This window comes from Macrobrachium nipponense, chromosome 2, assembly GCF_015104395.2.
Source record: "Macrobrachium nipponense isolate FS-2020 chromosome 2, ASM1510439v2, whole genome shotgun sequence".
In the NCBI taxonomy this organism is placed as follows: Eukaryota; Metazoa; Arthropoda; class Malacostraca; order Decapoda; family Palaemonidae; genus Macrobrachium; species Macrobrachium nipponense.
Genome location: NC_087201.1, coordinates 59,322,265 through 59,338,738, shown reverse-complemented (window position 1 = coordinate 59,338,738; position 16,474 = coordinate 59,322,265). Strand labels below are relative to the sequence as shown.

The following is a 16,474-nucleotide window of genomic DNA, read 5'->3' as shown; positions in this document are numbered from 1 at the left end:
GGTTTCAAGCAACCAAACTCCACATCGGCCTTCGGCTAGTTAGTGGTCAAGACCCACCAACTTCGCCGGAATGATAAGCAACACCTTAAAACTGGGGCCACTACATCTTGCAAAACAAGACTTTTGATGCTACTCGGCGCACGACATGAAAACTACGACTTTGCTTTCTGTGGGAAGTCCTAAACAGCGGCACCCCGTAGGTAGGTGATGCCGCCAATGCACCTCACGCGGCACACTGTAGGCGATACGCTCGTCCCTCGGGAGGCTGCACCCACTTATTAACCATTTACTTGACTCCCCACTTCCTCTCTTCAGTCTTCTAGCCCAACCCCTCTGACTATGTCTTCCAAGTGAGGTTGTGCTTGATCCAACTTCAGATCTTTTTCATTATTGATCCCCTTCAATTTCTGGCTTTCTTTAACTTGGTGTCCAACCGCTACTGCCATAAACGCTGAATGGCCCATGGCGCCCCAGTGCTTAGTTTGACAGACTGCCTAAAATATCACATAAAAAATTATCTGCATCCTTACAAGGAGAGCTTACAAAACTGCAGCTTGCCCAGAGGGGACATTGAGATATCTACTGTATAAAAGGTAGTTTGAAGTAACTGTTGGAAGATGTCATAACATTCTTCCCAGTCTGCTACGCGTAACTATCCTGGGCTTCCGGTACGACCCCCGTCTAGCAATAATTGACATAACATTTCGCAAACCCCGACCTTGAGTCAAAGGAGGCCATTCAAGACTTCAACAACATCAATCTCACAAACACTAGATTAGTGATTCTCAACCTGGGGGGCGTCAGCAATTTCCAGGGGAGGCGCGAGCCCTAGGGAAAAATTGAGAAAAAAATTTGCTAATTATATTCGTTATTCTCTTACCAAAAGTGAGGAACTAATATTCAGAAGCTTTTGAAAAATTGCAAAAGTATCGCCATATAACGTTACCATATAACGTTACTTTCCTATAGTCTACTTCTCTAGTTAGGCTCGTCGGGCTTGCAATGTTTTGTAAATATTGACCTCCCTCCCTATCCCTCGAAACCCCTTCTTTTTCTCTTTCTTTTTCAAATCTAGGAGGGAATTTTACTCACATATGCAAGGGGGGTGTGGAAGAAAGAACCGACTCTTAGAGGGAGCGTGGTCACATAAATGTTGAGAACCACTGCACTAGATCTTATCATGCATTACCTTAAAACTTGGCACTGCCACGTCGTCGTCTTTTCCCTATTCAAGCAAAATGATTTGTTGAAAAATATATTCGAGTTCCACGGAAATATTTACACGTTTGCTTCATTAGAATCTCGTCTGTACTTTAACAATTATGGAATTTAATAGTGCTAAGTCCGCGTTTTGGTCTTTAAATATTTTCATTTCAGCTTTGATACAATTTATAACTTTCTCTTCGCGCTTCCAGCCTTAGACCACCTCACTAATAAAATGCAGAATAACACAATCCGATATATGAATTGCTATCATCCTAAACGTCGAAACTAGATTTGAATATTCAATTACCTACAAATTAACATAAAAAAAACAGATGGGAAACGCTCGTGTTCAAAATACTAACAGTTCTTATATATTTATGAAGAATGCTTTATAACAATAATTCAATAGACAAATTCTTGAGTGAAGGAAACGATATCTCTTTAGTTATTAGTCCTTTTATTAGAACGTTTTGCTCCTGGAATAAAGTTGGACATGCAGCCATAGTTTAAGTGAAGCAAAGGGAATTATTCCACAAATAGATCTAAGAAGACAAGAAGACCTACCAGAGACTGCCTTTCCTCCTCCCCCTCCTTTCTTTTCCTAAGAGCTTTGTTGACTGAGTGACGTCATTCATACACCCACTGACATCGCTCGCGTTCCTGCCACTCATTTTAGTTGTTCGCGACGCCTAATAGTAACTGGGGCTACCTAACGTTTTTACCTTGGCCGATTTCTCGCTTCTGTGATCCGTAGCAAAACTGGCTATGAAAAATGCCTTCTACACTGAAATGTCAGTTTATCTATAACGAAATATTTCAACCAAAAACTAATTACGCCATGAAAAAAGGGGGGAGGGGAAGGGCTGTCAACACATTGTATGTCTAAATACGTTATCTATTTTTCATAAGGAAAAAAACACGTCCACAGCCAGTAATTAAGAAGAATAAAGCATCTAAATTGCTTTCCATGTACATTATATACCGTTTGAAATTCATAAAAGTTCCAACTTACAACACAAACAATTTCCTCTCACTGGATAATTTCCCATCCTACCTCACTACATTAGATCAATTATCTTACCATGAAATGAATGGAATATTACGTCATTGTTCTCAATATCACCTCTCTAATAAGAGTTTGGGTTCTGTTAATCAGACTACCCTCAAATGGTTACAATCCCCTACTAAAGCCTGTTTGCATAGCCTTGTCTGGAGCGTCTATTTCGGTTACATAACCAGTCAGCAGTGCCGGAACTGGCCCTTGCCTTGACTCCAGTCCCTCAGAATCTGATCTATCTTCCTTTCATCACTGGGGTCAAGTTAACCCTTCTTGTCTAGGCATACACGGCCTACCTTATAAAGATTCATAATACACAGATGACTCCGTTCTTCATACAGCCTTTTCTTCCTTGCCTGAAAGTTTATTCTCAACCTCCTTCAATCTCTAATGTGATACTACACAGTAGGTCTAGAGACAGTACTTCCGAGTGGAATAGCTGAAATAATGTTATGATCTTAAATACTGTTAACTATATATTTATTCTTAAAATAAGAGTCGAGATTTTAACACCAATCACTTAAATTCACCACCACTTCGGGTTTACAAGTTATACGGTTTAGTGGCCTTCACTGTGAAAGGGTCATATACCTACAAGGCCCATCCAAGTCTAATGCAAGGTCAACAAAATTCTTCAGATGCTCACTCTGTTCGATTAACAAAAAAATTATTAAATCTGCATACTATGATCAACATCATGAATTTTCAGGAGAGGATCTCTAACTACAGGCTACATAAGGCTTTGCATCATACATTATGATAATCACGTTTTGTCTGACACTTTACAACCAATTGATCTAAACAGTTTCAACTCTTGTCTAAAGCACATGTAAAATATCAATGAGCTTTACCAACTGTGATAGTGTGTATCACTGAAATGAGGAAATTAATAAATTTTCGAAAAAATTTTGGATTCCCAACGACATATTACGAGATGATAACAGCCATGATTCCATTCTACCTTCTCCCTTTACCTTAAAACTGACTATAGACATTAAAACATTTAAGTTAATTGGCAAAAGGGCACAAACATTACCAAAAGTTTAATTAACTGTAGAAAGTAGGCACGTTGCAAATGCAAATACCGTGTATTTTGAAAACACCCTACTATGAGATTAGGAGCCTCTGTCCCAGTGTTTTTTCGGAAAAACTTTTTTTCTGTGCATTTGACAAAGATATTACTTAGTCATAGTATACTTTACATACCTACCTAATTTTCGGCAGCATTTTTTATTATTTATATTAGAAACAAGTATATTCATAAGAGTAAAATAAAGCAGCCGAAGCCAGTGACGCAACACCAATGTATGGGTTCAAAGTTATACGTGACTTAAACATGCGACGTCCCGACTCCTCCCAAAAGGTGCTGAGTGACGACAAACGGCTGTCTCTGAAATTCTGACTGAATATTCGTACCTTGCCAACGCTTTAAGAATGGTGGCTATGATAAGTCATTGTCCCCGTGGTTGCAGGAGAGCTTTTGTGATTCGACTTCCACAATTGTTTAGGAGTGAGGCAGCCCGTGGCAAACCCTACGTAAGCTTAAAAAGGCAAATGAATAATAGGGCTCTTTTTTTGGATAAGAAGTGCACCCGGACATCCAAGTCTACCAAGTTTTCGTCATTTGTTGACTGCCATAAGGTGCAGAAAGATAATTATATATGCTCTATAAAGCACTATTTGTTGATTTCGCAATAAAATATAACTTGCAGAACATTAAAAATGGTTTGCCAAAAAAAGTCATGGATTATAATACATCACTGAATGACCTCTATGGGTCTCAGTGCTTGGCATGAAGTCTAAATTCTATAATCTTATCTATTTATTACAATGATCGTCACTGTCATATTAGGAAAAATATCAAAGGAGTCAAGACGAATGCCAAAGTTTTCTTCACTTGGCTAACTAATTTTTAATCATATAATCTTTCAATGGAGAAATAGTGATAGAAAGTAATTTCTCGGATTACTTGTGGAAACCCTTTCCTTCAAGGATTCTAGCACTCGACCTCATGGCATAAATCCTATATAACTACTGCTACTACTACAAAGTGTAAACAAGGGGTTGCCCGAAGCTGAGACTTTTTCACGAATTGCTAATTATCCATCGAGGAAGAGGCAAGTTAATGATGTCATAAGTTACGTCAATATAGTATCTTCGAAAGCCATTCCTTTGAGTTTGCTGGCGATGTCTACAAGAAGTCGGTGTTACGCACATCTCGTAATACAGTATACTACAGTCAAAAATTAGGTAGGGAAGTAAGCTACCCTGTGACAAAGTGTCATCTTGTCAGGTACGTTGATAAAATTTTATAACACCGGCTGTGAATCTCATAGTAGACACGAAGCTAGTTGATTTTGGTTTTATCACCAAGTGTTTCTTGTCGCTTGGAAGATTAGATATTCCACAGCAAGTCCACCTTTAACCACAAGTAGGTGGAAACTACCACACTTATGCAGGCATCTGCCTCGCTTTCTCACTTACAACTGCGTCAAAACTGCTAAATATTGCTATGTAAATTATTCGTTTTTATACCACCTGCCATTACAGACAGACTCAATATATAATTTGCCGTGTACTGATAAAATAAAAGGAAATATCTTTAAAATAAATACAAGGGCGGTCTTAGCTTTAATCTGAATTAACTTTACACGAAGCTACTAATTAAGCCTAACCAGAATTTTGAGATTAAATCTCGGCCGGCATACATACCGACAATAGGTACCAGCCGCTAGATAACAGAAATTAAGGTCGGTAACGGATAAGCGAAACAAGGAACTTGTCACCATCCTTACTGAAGTGTAATAGCACTATACGCATATTTAATTTCAATATCATAAAAACTTTCTGAAAAGACGTTGTACGTTCTATAAATACCCATATTATATTAACAAACAAGTTAGGAATTTAACACCAATATAGCCCAATACTACACGGGGTATCAGGTGCAATGTGTGCGCGCGCGCAAATGACATCACGAGCTCTCTCACAATTAGCCTAACAACAAGAATGTCTTTAATTTTAAAACATAGAGATATTTGTAGAATTATTTTATAGACTTACTCTTTAATATAATATCATTTCCTTAACAAACATTCCAAATAATAAAGTTCTACGCGTATTTATTCTTCTATCGACTTTTATCAGTGATTTCAGCACAACAACAATAACATACTAATCTAAAAGTGGTTAATTTCACAAGGTCATTTGCACTGGCTGTTCATGATAAAAGGAGTCGTACACCTTTAATATGTCTGTGAAACTAACTTTTTTTTCCCAACCACAACCTTACATTAATAAGTGTTTATACTGAGAGAACAGATTCTTTACATCTAAATGGCCGTGTTATTTTTTCTAACACCTATCCGGTCAATGAGCAACTGTCAAAAAATCGCCGGGTTCCATTCATATACCACCCAAGCACATTTTTAAAAAAAGCCCAATCATAAACCCTGATTCACTAAAAATTGCACTGCTAAAGACATGCACACAGAGAAAAATATATTTTGAGTGATGCAAACCCACAAATTCAGTTCAAAGATTATCTAAGTTAATATTACTAAAATGTTGAATGCTTTCCGCAGGGGACGCTATATCTGCGTACACAGCCAGCATTCCTCCATACGACAGGTACACTCACACTATGACCGCGGTCAGCGGACCACAAATATACGCCTGCCAATATATATGGGCGGAGGAGAGGAGGGGAATGCTACATAGCGTTGTCGGTTACACGGGTGTGGAGGACATCGCCTGTGTTCGTTAGAGCACAAATCTCGAAGGGACATTGAACTTCCATTCAAATTTACCGATGCATACAAGAATAACGTGATTCAGTTAAACCTTCATTATCATAACAGGCACAGTATTTATTACCATCTCTACTATCCACATTAAAAATAATATCTAATTACGTAATTTTTATAAAGTAATTTTTATCGTGAGCAGCCTACAATACGTTTCCAAAAAACAAAAAATTTTATTTGCAAATTTCATCTTCTGTAAAAAGGTAAAAAACTAAGTGGCCTCCCCTTCTCAACTCAAATGTTTTTTTTTATAAATCATGGATACTTACAAGGTCCTTCAAATATCCTTTGATACATATACACAATGCGTCTTATTCTTACAGATCTAAACTCTCTCTCTCTCTCTCTCTCTCTCTCTCTCTCTCTCTCTCTCTAAACTCTCTCTCTCTCTCTCTCTCTCTCTCTCTCTCTCTCTCTCTATTTTACAAGGAAAATAAAAGAACGCCTATTAAATAAGCTAAAACTAGTTACTCTCCACCAAGATAGGCCAGGTGCAGTGGTGACTCCTATTGGCCTAGCAACCTCATCCAATAAACTCGCTAAAACCAAAATTATTCTCTGGTATGGTAAAAAAAAAAAAAAAAAAAAACACACGTTTAGTAGTATGTAAGTGGCGTTCCTCGGGGGGGGGGGGCTCTTTGAAATCGCCCTCCTGGCCCAAAAGTGGGGGAGGGGCGACAAAATGCAAAATTTAAACATTGCTGCTATGACAGGACAAGCTGAATCCATTGGCGCCAAAATGGTCAAGGGCATAATCTATATTTGGACCCAAAAGTTTGGGGCCCACTAAAGGGCCCCTTTTTCCAGTTTTGTGAACAAAAATGTTATGTAAAAGAAATAAGGTTCTCCAGGACCCCCTCCAAATCGTAGACCTTTTCATACGGATCGGAGGAGGATGGGTAACATTGATTGGGGTAAGGACAGGGCCGATCTAAGGCAATTGATTATTGCTTATAGGGGTCCTAATTATCCTCTGAGGGCCCCATAATGGCCCCATTTGCCCAGATAATACACATTCAAATGATTCAATGAATCTGGCCATCAGAGTACATTACTGTTATCCTCATTTTTGCCATTTATCATTATGTTTAACTGGATTAAGTGGATCTTCAATTATTCAATGTACTACATATGTACTACCTAGTTTTAAAAGTGGATCTTCAATTATTCAATGTACACCTAGTTTTAAAGAGATAAAATTTCTGAAATTTGCATTTACAAGTGCCTTTAAAATGATCCTACTATTGCTCATATTCAAAAATATTTCCTGGGGGGCTTACAGCGTCCCTCCCCCGAACCCCCCCAGATGCTTTGGCTTCACTCGCCTCCCACCCAATAAGATGGGCCCCCAAATGGGACTCTGTCCCCGGGGCCCAAAAATGTCTATGAACGCCCCTGTACTATGTAATATATCTACAGTGTATATATATATATATATATATATATATATATATATATATATATATATATAATTCAAGTTATGTATACACAAATTCAATATTATATACATATATATATTAAATGTGTATAAATAGTTTATTCATGTACATCATTAGACTATGAGAGAGCGAGAGAGAGAGAAACGGAGCATAGAGAGACGAAGGACGAAGAGAGAGGAGAGACGACACATATAGAGATGAGAGAGAGAGAGAGAGAGAGAGATGGTCAGTCTTATAGTGGTCCTCTTGAATAATGGTACCTTATACAACATGCATGGATCGTCACTGGAACAACCCCCCCCCCCCTCTCCCCCCCCTTCAATTAAAACTGTTCTATTTCACTGGTACCTTACAAGCATTAATTTGCTAGTTACCAAGGGCCCTTTGCTTAACCATTTCTGAGCGCTCTGCATTTTCTTGGCCACCTCATACAGCAAAAACGACATTCATATGATGCACCCTTCCAACCCCTGTTATTTACTATCCTCCAAATGCCACTTCCAATGAATTCTCTTTCTAAAGAATATTTTATTATCAATGTTGCTGTTTTTCTTGAAAGCCAGTTAAAGCAATGTGACTAATAAATGAAACTTCAAGCTATACTACCTTCAGAAATTTTTAAGAGTTTTATCATTTCTGGCCAAGTACTTCTAAAATTTATTTTCAAATGACTTCACCCCTTCTTCACCATTTCTTAATAATCGCTTAGGAATGGACATGGCTCAATATTTTGACAAACTTGAATCTCCTTTATTCCAACAAAGCTTTATGCCAAGTTTTGTTGGAATTGATGCTCAAATTCCGAGGAAGATGGAACATGTGAAGTCTATGGAGAACAAGCAGTGCAAACTTATGAGTTTTCTACTCAGGTAAGCTGATAAAAATCAGCCATAAAATGTCAGTCACAGACTTCTTGCAGGAGAATGGAATTGACTTTGATAGAAGAAGCCTCTGATAGAAAATGAGAGTTGCAGGCACACACTAAAGCTCCTGCTATACATTTCACCAAGGCAATTCCAATATCCTGCGAGAACACTAGTGTTGACTTTACTCTGCCTCTCATTTCACCAATAAGTAATTCTTCCTAACAAAGATGACTACAGAAAAAAAACCAAATGTCCATTTTACTTTTTGAATCATGACAAACCTCTCGTGAAGTTTCATATCAACTGTTTCGTGTGCCAACAGAGTCATCAGCAGCCCGTCATTCCCCCCACAATACTGCACTACTCACTTTTAGATCTTGCAAGAAATCTCATTTCCCTGGATATTAAGATATGTTCAACTGCCTTTAATAAAAGGTAGCCATACATTCTTGACCTTGACTTGATATTCCATCCTCCAGCTGGACTGTAATTTCTTTAACAAATTATGTACCGATCTTGCATACCTGACCACAGACTAATTTGTCACACACCAGCTCTTAACCCCTTCATTCACCATTGTACCTCCAGAGCCTTTAAATCTTTAATTCATCTAGTGCATGTGAAATCTCCTGCTACTGAAGTGCATGTCCCATCTCTAACATTTGAGCATCCCTGATCTTCATACATCCAGCCAAGAGAACAGGTACTTACAGCCTCTAGCCTTTCTGCAGTTACTATATATCTTTTTGAAGCTGATAGCCACTGCTGTACAGTGCTACCTTGTTATGAAGAAAAAAATTTTTTTCTATAGTACAAAAATATCAAAGGTCTTAAAAATCCCGAAAATTAGGCCCTTTTTACAAGTTCTCAAGCCGATTCTTCTTTCATTTATTAAAAGTCCCTGTGCCCTATTCGGTTATCTAAATTTTCTCAGAAAGTCAGTGTAATTGCTTTCTATATGAAAGACTGGCAAAATCATATGGCCCACTCTGCATCCCAGCATAACTGCTCTACCATAACTTGCCATCTTTATTGCATGGGTACTAAATTCATCACATTCACGTGTCCTCTTAGAAACATGTACATGCCCAGCTCACTGGTGTTACACATACCATGCTGTTATTTTAACTCATATTACATTAACAGTTTGGTAGTTGAATTCATTCTAACATGCAAGGCTTGCACACCAAAATTAAACTAAGACAAACCCTCAACACATCACAGATAAAACAAGCAATGCCCCATCCCAGTAATTCTTACACAATTGAGCATCAGATTCAACTCCATACACACAAAAATAGACACACTAATCAGCCCATGAATTATAGATTTCAACATAACACAATTCTCACTAACAATCACATTAACAACAGTAATACTTTCAATTTCCATATAAAAAAACTTCTTCCTGACCATCCTTTCACCATGGCTCCTAAATAATGCGAAGTTCCACACTGCCACAAAGTATTTAATGCTGAATGTCAATCATTTTTACTACAAAACACATTTCATTTTCAACTCTGACAGGATATTGCGGCAGAAATAAAAATGCTCTACTTAGATAACGATCTCTGTTGGCATGGCCCTGTGCAATTTGCTTCCAACTTCTAAAACCCTGCTACTAAAAATGCCTAATACATATTAAAGACTTACCAGCACTTCACAACATACATATTATTATGTAGTAAAGTACAGACACTTACCTGACAATTGCCAGTAACAGGATGCCACCAGCTGAGAGTGCCCAGCCAGCTGCGGCAAAAGCAGCAGGAAGTGTCAAACATCCTGTCCCTACAATCAAATTGAAGACATATATCAGGCCAGTCTGCAAAGAAACAAGAAACACCATTAATGAGAGAGAAATCCACACACACTTAAAGAACCAAGACAATGTCAAGCACAAAATTACTCGTGCACAACATATTCATTACATACCTAAACAATCCAAGTATATTGTACTTAACACTTCCATGTGGAAGCTTACAAAAACAAAACTCGACAAAAAACTTCTAAATCTATACAACTAAAAAGCATTCACAGAACCAAAGTACAAGAAGTAAATTTTTAGTACTGTACAGCATTTAGGTTTAGTGTGAACAATATGGGAAACTGTACGTATAGTCACATAAAAAATATGAGCATTTATATACCTATGTGGTATGAGCATTTATATACCTATGTGGAGGTTTTTGACTTATATTCATGAATATCTATAGTAATTGCACTACTGAAAACTACAGTAATTAAATATAGGGTGCAACAGATTGTCACAAATTGAGTGGAATGTTCAACAAACAAGTTGCGAGTGTTGTGGAAAGCTTCATATCAGCGAATACTTTGAGTGGTTGAATGACACAGCAGACATAGTAAAACACTGTCAAGCCTAAAAGTTGACCTAGCTGCTGGTCGAGTCATGTGATTGTGACGTGTGTTTGTCTGTGGACCAAACAGGGCATATTCATGGAACCTTCTAGAACAAATTAGTGTGTTCGTACATGTGAATACCAGGGATCCTAAGAGTGTAATATAAAATGAGACCACAGGCAAAACACGACTATTCAAGGAAGAAACCACCGAGTGATATGTGGCAAGAGGCCTAGAAGAAAGTGCAGAAGATCCATCCAGAAAGGTAATACTAGTGATAAAATGATATTGTAATGATACAATTAAGTTTGTTCATACTTACCTGGCAGATATATATATAGCTGTATTTTTTCCGAATCCGACAGAAATTTAAACACTTACGACACACGCAGTGGGAGTCAGGTGGTTAGTACCCATTCCCGCCGCTGGGAGGCGGGTATCAGGAATCATTCCCATTTTCTATTCATAATTTTTTATTTCCACTGTCTCCTGAGGGGAGGTGGGTGGGTACTTGATTATTATATATCTGCCAGGTAAGTATGAACAAACTTAATTGTATCATTACAATATCATTTTGTTGCATGAAACTTACCTGTCAGATATATATATAGCTGAATCCCACCTTTGGTGGTGGGAGTAGACAGAATAGAGATTTTAGGAAACATATATATGCAGATAATTGATATCTTGATTCCTTACCTGTTAGCATAAGCTGACTTCGAGGTTACTGCCGCGTAAGTCTGCGTTGTGCTACTAGAGTTGCCAGCGAGGTAGAGACCTATATAGCTGGTGCACTCCAGATGATCTGTCAACAGGGGCGAGACCACGACGTGACTAGACCATAGACCATACAAATGAGGGCAACGAAGTAAAAACCAAACCACCTGGCGTAGCCTACCAAAAGTATCCCACATAGACTAAGCTAATGGAAGGGAGATCCGCCGCAGGCGGTCAACCCCGACAACCATAACACAAGTTAAAAACTCCCCTAAACCATTAAAGGATAGGATGAGCGCTACCTCCTGCCCCCAAAACAGTGTCTGCAGCGACGTATGGTCCTAGCGAGTAACAATTTTCGTATGTTGCTTTCACCTCCCGCAGGTAGTGTGAAGCGAACACCGAATTGCTTCGCCAATAAGTGGCGCTCAAAATGTCTTTGATTGCCATATTCTTGTGAAAAGCCACCGAAGTAGCAATAGCCCTCAACTCGTGGGCTTTCACTTTCAGAAGCTCCATGTCACTTTCACCACACTTTTTCATGGGCTTCCTTAACCGTACTTCTTAAGAAGAACGCCAGTGCATTCTTCGACATCGGAAGATCTGTTTTTTCACAGAGCACCACAAGTTCTCCGAAGAACCTCTGCATGCTCTGGTTCTCTGCAAATAAAACTTGAGAGCCCTGACAGGACACGGACTCTCTCAGCTTCAGGTCCCACTAGCTCCGACAACCCCTTGATCTCGAACGTTCTCGGCCAAGGGTTGGAAGGGTTCTCGTTCTTTGCCAAGAACGTAGGACTTAAGGAACAAACTGCACTATGATCCTTGAACCCAACATGCTTGCTTATGACTTGAATTTCGCTAACCCTCTTCGCCGTCGCCAGAGCGGTTAGGAAAATAGTCTTCTTAGTAAGATTCCTAAGCGAGGCTAAATGGAGCGGTTCAAATTGACTCGACATGAGGAACTTCAGTACCACGTCTAAGTTCACGATGGTACCTTAGGTTGGAGAACTTTCACAGTCTCAAATGATCTAATGAGATCATGAATGTCTTTATCATTCGCTAAGTCGAGTCCTCTATGTCTGAAGACCACAGAAAGCACGCTTCTGTAGCCTTTAATCGTGGGAACGGCTAGTTTCGCTTCTTTCCTAAGATGAAGAAGGAAATCTGCTATCTGGCTCACAGAGGTTGAGGTGGAGGAAATGCCCTTCCTTCTGCACCAACTTCTAAAGACAGCCCACTTTGATTGGTAAACTGCGACTGAGGAGGGCCTCCTTGCGGTTGGCAATCGCCGTTGCCACAGGTCTTGAAAAACCCCTCGCTCTGGCCAACTTCTTGATAGTCTGAACGCAGTCAGACTCAGAGCGGGAGGTTTTTTTGTGGTACCTCTCGAAGTGGGGCTGTCTGAGTAGATCTTTCCTTAGGGGCAGAGTCCTCGGAAAGTCTATTAGGAAGGACATCACCTCCGTGAACCAGTCGGCCGCTGGCCAGAAGGGGGCGATGAGGGTCATTCTCGCTTCCTTCTGATGCAGCGAACTTCCTCATTACCTTCCCCGAGTATTTTGAATGGGGGAAAAGCGTAAACGTCTAGTCCCGACCAATTCCACAGTAGGGCGTCTACTGCCACTGCTCCCGGGTCCAGAACTGGGGAGCAATACAGCGGAAGTCTCTTCGTTCGGGAAGTTGCGAAAACGTCCACATGAGGACGTCCCCACAGCTTCCATAGCGCCTGGCATACTTCCTGATGAAGGGTCCATTCCGTCGGCAGAAGCTGTCCTTGCCGACTGAGAAGGTTCCGCTCGCACGTTTTCCACGCCTGACACAAACCTTGTCAGAATCGTGACGTTTTGCGCCTTCGCCCACATCAGGATATTCCTCGCGATGACGAACAGAGAATGAGAGTGAGTTCCCCCTGTTTTCCTGAGGTATGCCAAGGCTGTGGTGTTGTCCGAGTTATCTGAACACTTTGCGTGGAGACTTCCTCCTCGAAGAACCTCAGAGCGAGGTAAACCGCTGAGAGTTCTTTTAGATTGATGTGCCAGGACACCTGTTCCCCTCTCCAGGTGCTGACACTTCTCTCCCTCCCAGTGTTGCTCCCCAACCGGTGGAGGACGCGCCCTCGGAGAACAACACTAGGTCGGGGTTCCGAAGCTTGAGCGAAAGACCTTCCGCAAGCTTCTTTGGATCCAACCACCATTTGAGGTGCTTTTTCACTTCTTCCGTCAAAAGCAAGACCTCTTCTAGATCCTGTTTTGCGTGACCAATTGCTTGAGAGGAAGAACTGAAGTGGTCGGAGGTGCAACCTTCCCAGAGAAACAAACTTCTCCAGTGAGGAAATGGTCCCCAGCAGACTCATCCATTCCCTCACCGAGCATGTTTCCTTCCCCAGAAAGGCCGACACTTTGTCCAGGCATTGAAGTTGTCGCCCCTGGGACGGAAAAGCCCGAAAAGCCACTGAGTCCATCTGAATCCCCAGATAGACTAAGGATTGAGAAGGAGTCAGATGCGACTTCTCGAGATTCACCAGAAGTCCCAGGGACTTCGCTAACGACAGAGTCGTGTGCAGGTCCTTCAGACACCTGTCTGGCGATGAGGCTCGAATAAGCCAGTCGTCTAGGTAGAGAGAGATCCTTATATCCGCAAGATGGAGCCACCTCGCAACGTTCTTCATAAGAACGGTGAACACCATCGGCGCCGTGCTGAGACCGAAGCAGAGTGCCCTGAATTGGAAAATCTTCCCTTTCAGGACAAACCGCAGGTATTTCCTTGAACGGGGATGGATGGGGACGTGAAAGTATGCGTCTGAAGGTCTAACGAGACCATCCAATCCCCCGGTCTTAAAGCTGCAAGCACGGATTGAGGTGTCTCCATCTTGAACTTCTGCTTGTAACGAAGCGATTCAGACTGCTGACATCCAGAACGGGGCGCCACCCCCCTGACTGCTTCGGCACTAGGAACAGACGGTTGTAGAACCCCGGAGAACTCCGGTCGAAGACTTGTTCCACTGCCTGCTTCTCGATCATTTGATCTAATAGATCGTGAAGCACTGTCTGTTTTCTCCCTGATACGACGGAGACAAATCCTTTGGTGTCGAAGACAGCGGGGGTAACGACAGGAAAGGAATTCTGTACCCTTCTTGACGATGTCCAGAGACCAAGCGTCGGCACCTCTCTCTTCCCAAGCTTCCGCGAAATGTAGAAGTCTGGCTCCTACCGGTGTCTGAAGGACTTCCCTCTCACTTCTTGCTCTTGGAAGGAGCGGGGAGTCTTGCCTCTGAAAGAGCCTCTTCCTCGAGGGGCTGGCTTCGAGGAAGAAGCGGGTCGAAAGGGCTTCGACTTCTTCAAAGCAGAGGACCCAGAAGCCGAAGAAGTAGCAGGCTTCCTAGAAGACTGAGCCAGAAGGTCTTGAGTTGCTTTCTCCTGGAGACTGGCTGCTATGTCCTTTACCATAGACTGGGGGAAGAGATGTTCTGAGAAAGGCGCGAAAAGAAGATCCGCTTTTGCGCTGGTGAGACCGACTTTGCAGTGAAATTGCAAAAAAGTGCTCTTTTCTTAAGCAGTCCCGTGCTGAAATGAGCAGCCAATTCCTCAGAACCATCCCTGACGGCCTTGTCCATGCAAGACAATACACTGGACAGCTCCCCCAGAGTGATGGAATCAGAACTCCTGGACCTGGCATCCAATACCCCAGGCACCAGTCAAGAAAATTAAAGACCTCTAGTGTCCTGAAGAGGCCTTTAAGGTGAAAGTCTAACTCGCTATGTGTCCACGAGACCTTCGAGGAAGACAAAAAAGATCTTCTGGTGGCGTCTACAATGCTACCGAAAGTCTCCTTGAGCTGAGGCTGGAAGCTTAACTCCGACGTTTTCTCCCGTCTCATACCACATACCAGCTTTGCCACCAAGTCTTGAAGGTGGTAAAGCGAAAGAAGTCTTGCCTGAAGCTTTCCTCTTTTTCCATCCAATCATGGACCTTTCTAAAAGCTTGCTTCGTAGAAAGCGAACATTCTTTTCATCCTCACAAAGCCCGAGATCTTAGCAGCTTTGGAAGACGAAAACTGAGAGGGAGGAGTACGTGGAGCTTCAGGTTGGAAGGTGTCTGCAAAGACTGACTGAAGTAAACGAGTCAAAACCTTGTAGTCCGTCGAAACTGGAGCCAACTGCTGTTCTTCGTCCCTTTCGACGAAAGCGTCACTAACTTCCTCTTCAGACACTGGAGAAGTCGGAGGAAGTAAAGAAGAGTCCCGAGCTTTCTCAAAAGAGAAAGAACGGCGAACAGGAAGAGTTCCCGCCTCCGCTTGTGCTTGCGGAAGTGGAAAAACTGACGTCCGTATGCGCGCGTTTTGCGTCCGAAGCCAATCTACTGGCGCCGACAGAAGCGCGCTCAAACTCCACAGGTGTACACCTGGCGTCCACTTGTGCGAGCTGAGTGTCCACAGGTGCGCGTCGAGCGTCCACTGATGCTCGCCGAGCGTCCACTGATGCGCGCCGAGCGTCCACTGGTGCGCGAGCGTCCACTGGTGCGCGCCGAGCGTCCACTAACACTCGCTGAGCGTCCACTGGCGCTCGCGAACTTGCACCGAGTCACGTTCGGCGTCCACTAAAGCGCGTTTGACTTTCGCAGAAGCGCGTTCTGCATCTAAAGAAACTCGCTTCTTATCCACAAGTTTCGTATCAGCGGAAACAAACCGCTTCACGAGAGCGAGAAACGAATTTCTCGCCTCCTCTAGAAAGTTGCTGGGGAGCAGGACTAACTCTAGAGGGAGGACTCAAACGGAGAGAGAGACGAGCGAGGAGAGGGAGAGGGAGAACGCCTCGACTCTTCACAGGAAGGTTGTCATCCTTACGGCGACGTGGAGCAGTCTTTCTCGAAGGAAAAACATCTCGAAGTTGCTGCTGAAGAGACTGAAGAATCTTGCTTGTAGGTGAAGCCTCCTTTTCTGGGGAGGGGCTGATCCTGTGAGCAGGAGAGCGGCGAGGGGACGCCTTCTTGCTACTCCAGGAACCGCGCTTCACGCACC

At 42.1% G+C, this 16,474-nt stretch overlaps 1 protein-coding gene across 1 annotated transcript in view; it reads right to left on the bottom strand.

Annotated features, from left to right (window-relative positions):
- The window catches only part of LOC135220624 (transmembrane protein 104-like), a 137,601-nt gene that overhangs the window by 96,908 nt on the left and 24,219 nt on the right, over positions 1 to 16,474 (bottom strand). Inside the window, exon 2 of the mRNA XM_064257934.1 lies at positions 10,078 to 10,199. Within this exon, the coding sequence (XP_064114004.1) occupies positions 10,078 to 10,199 (122 nt within the window). The remainder of the gene's footprint in view (positions 1 to 10,077; positions 10,200 to 16,474) is intronic.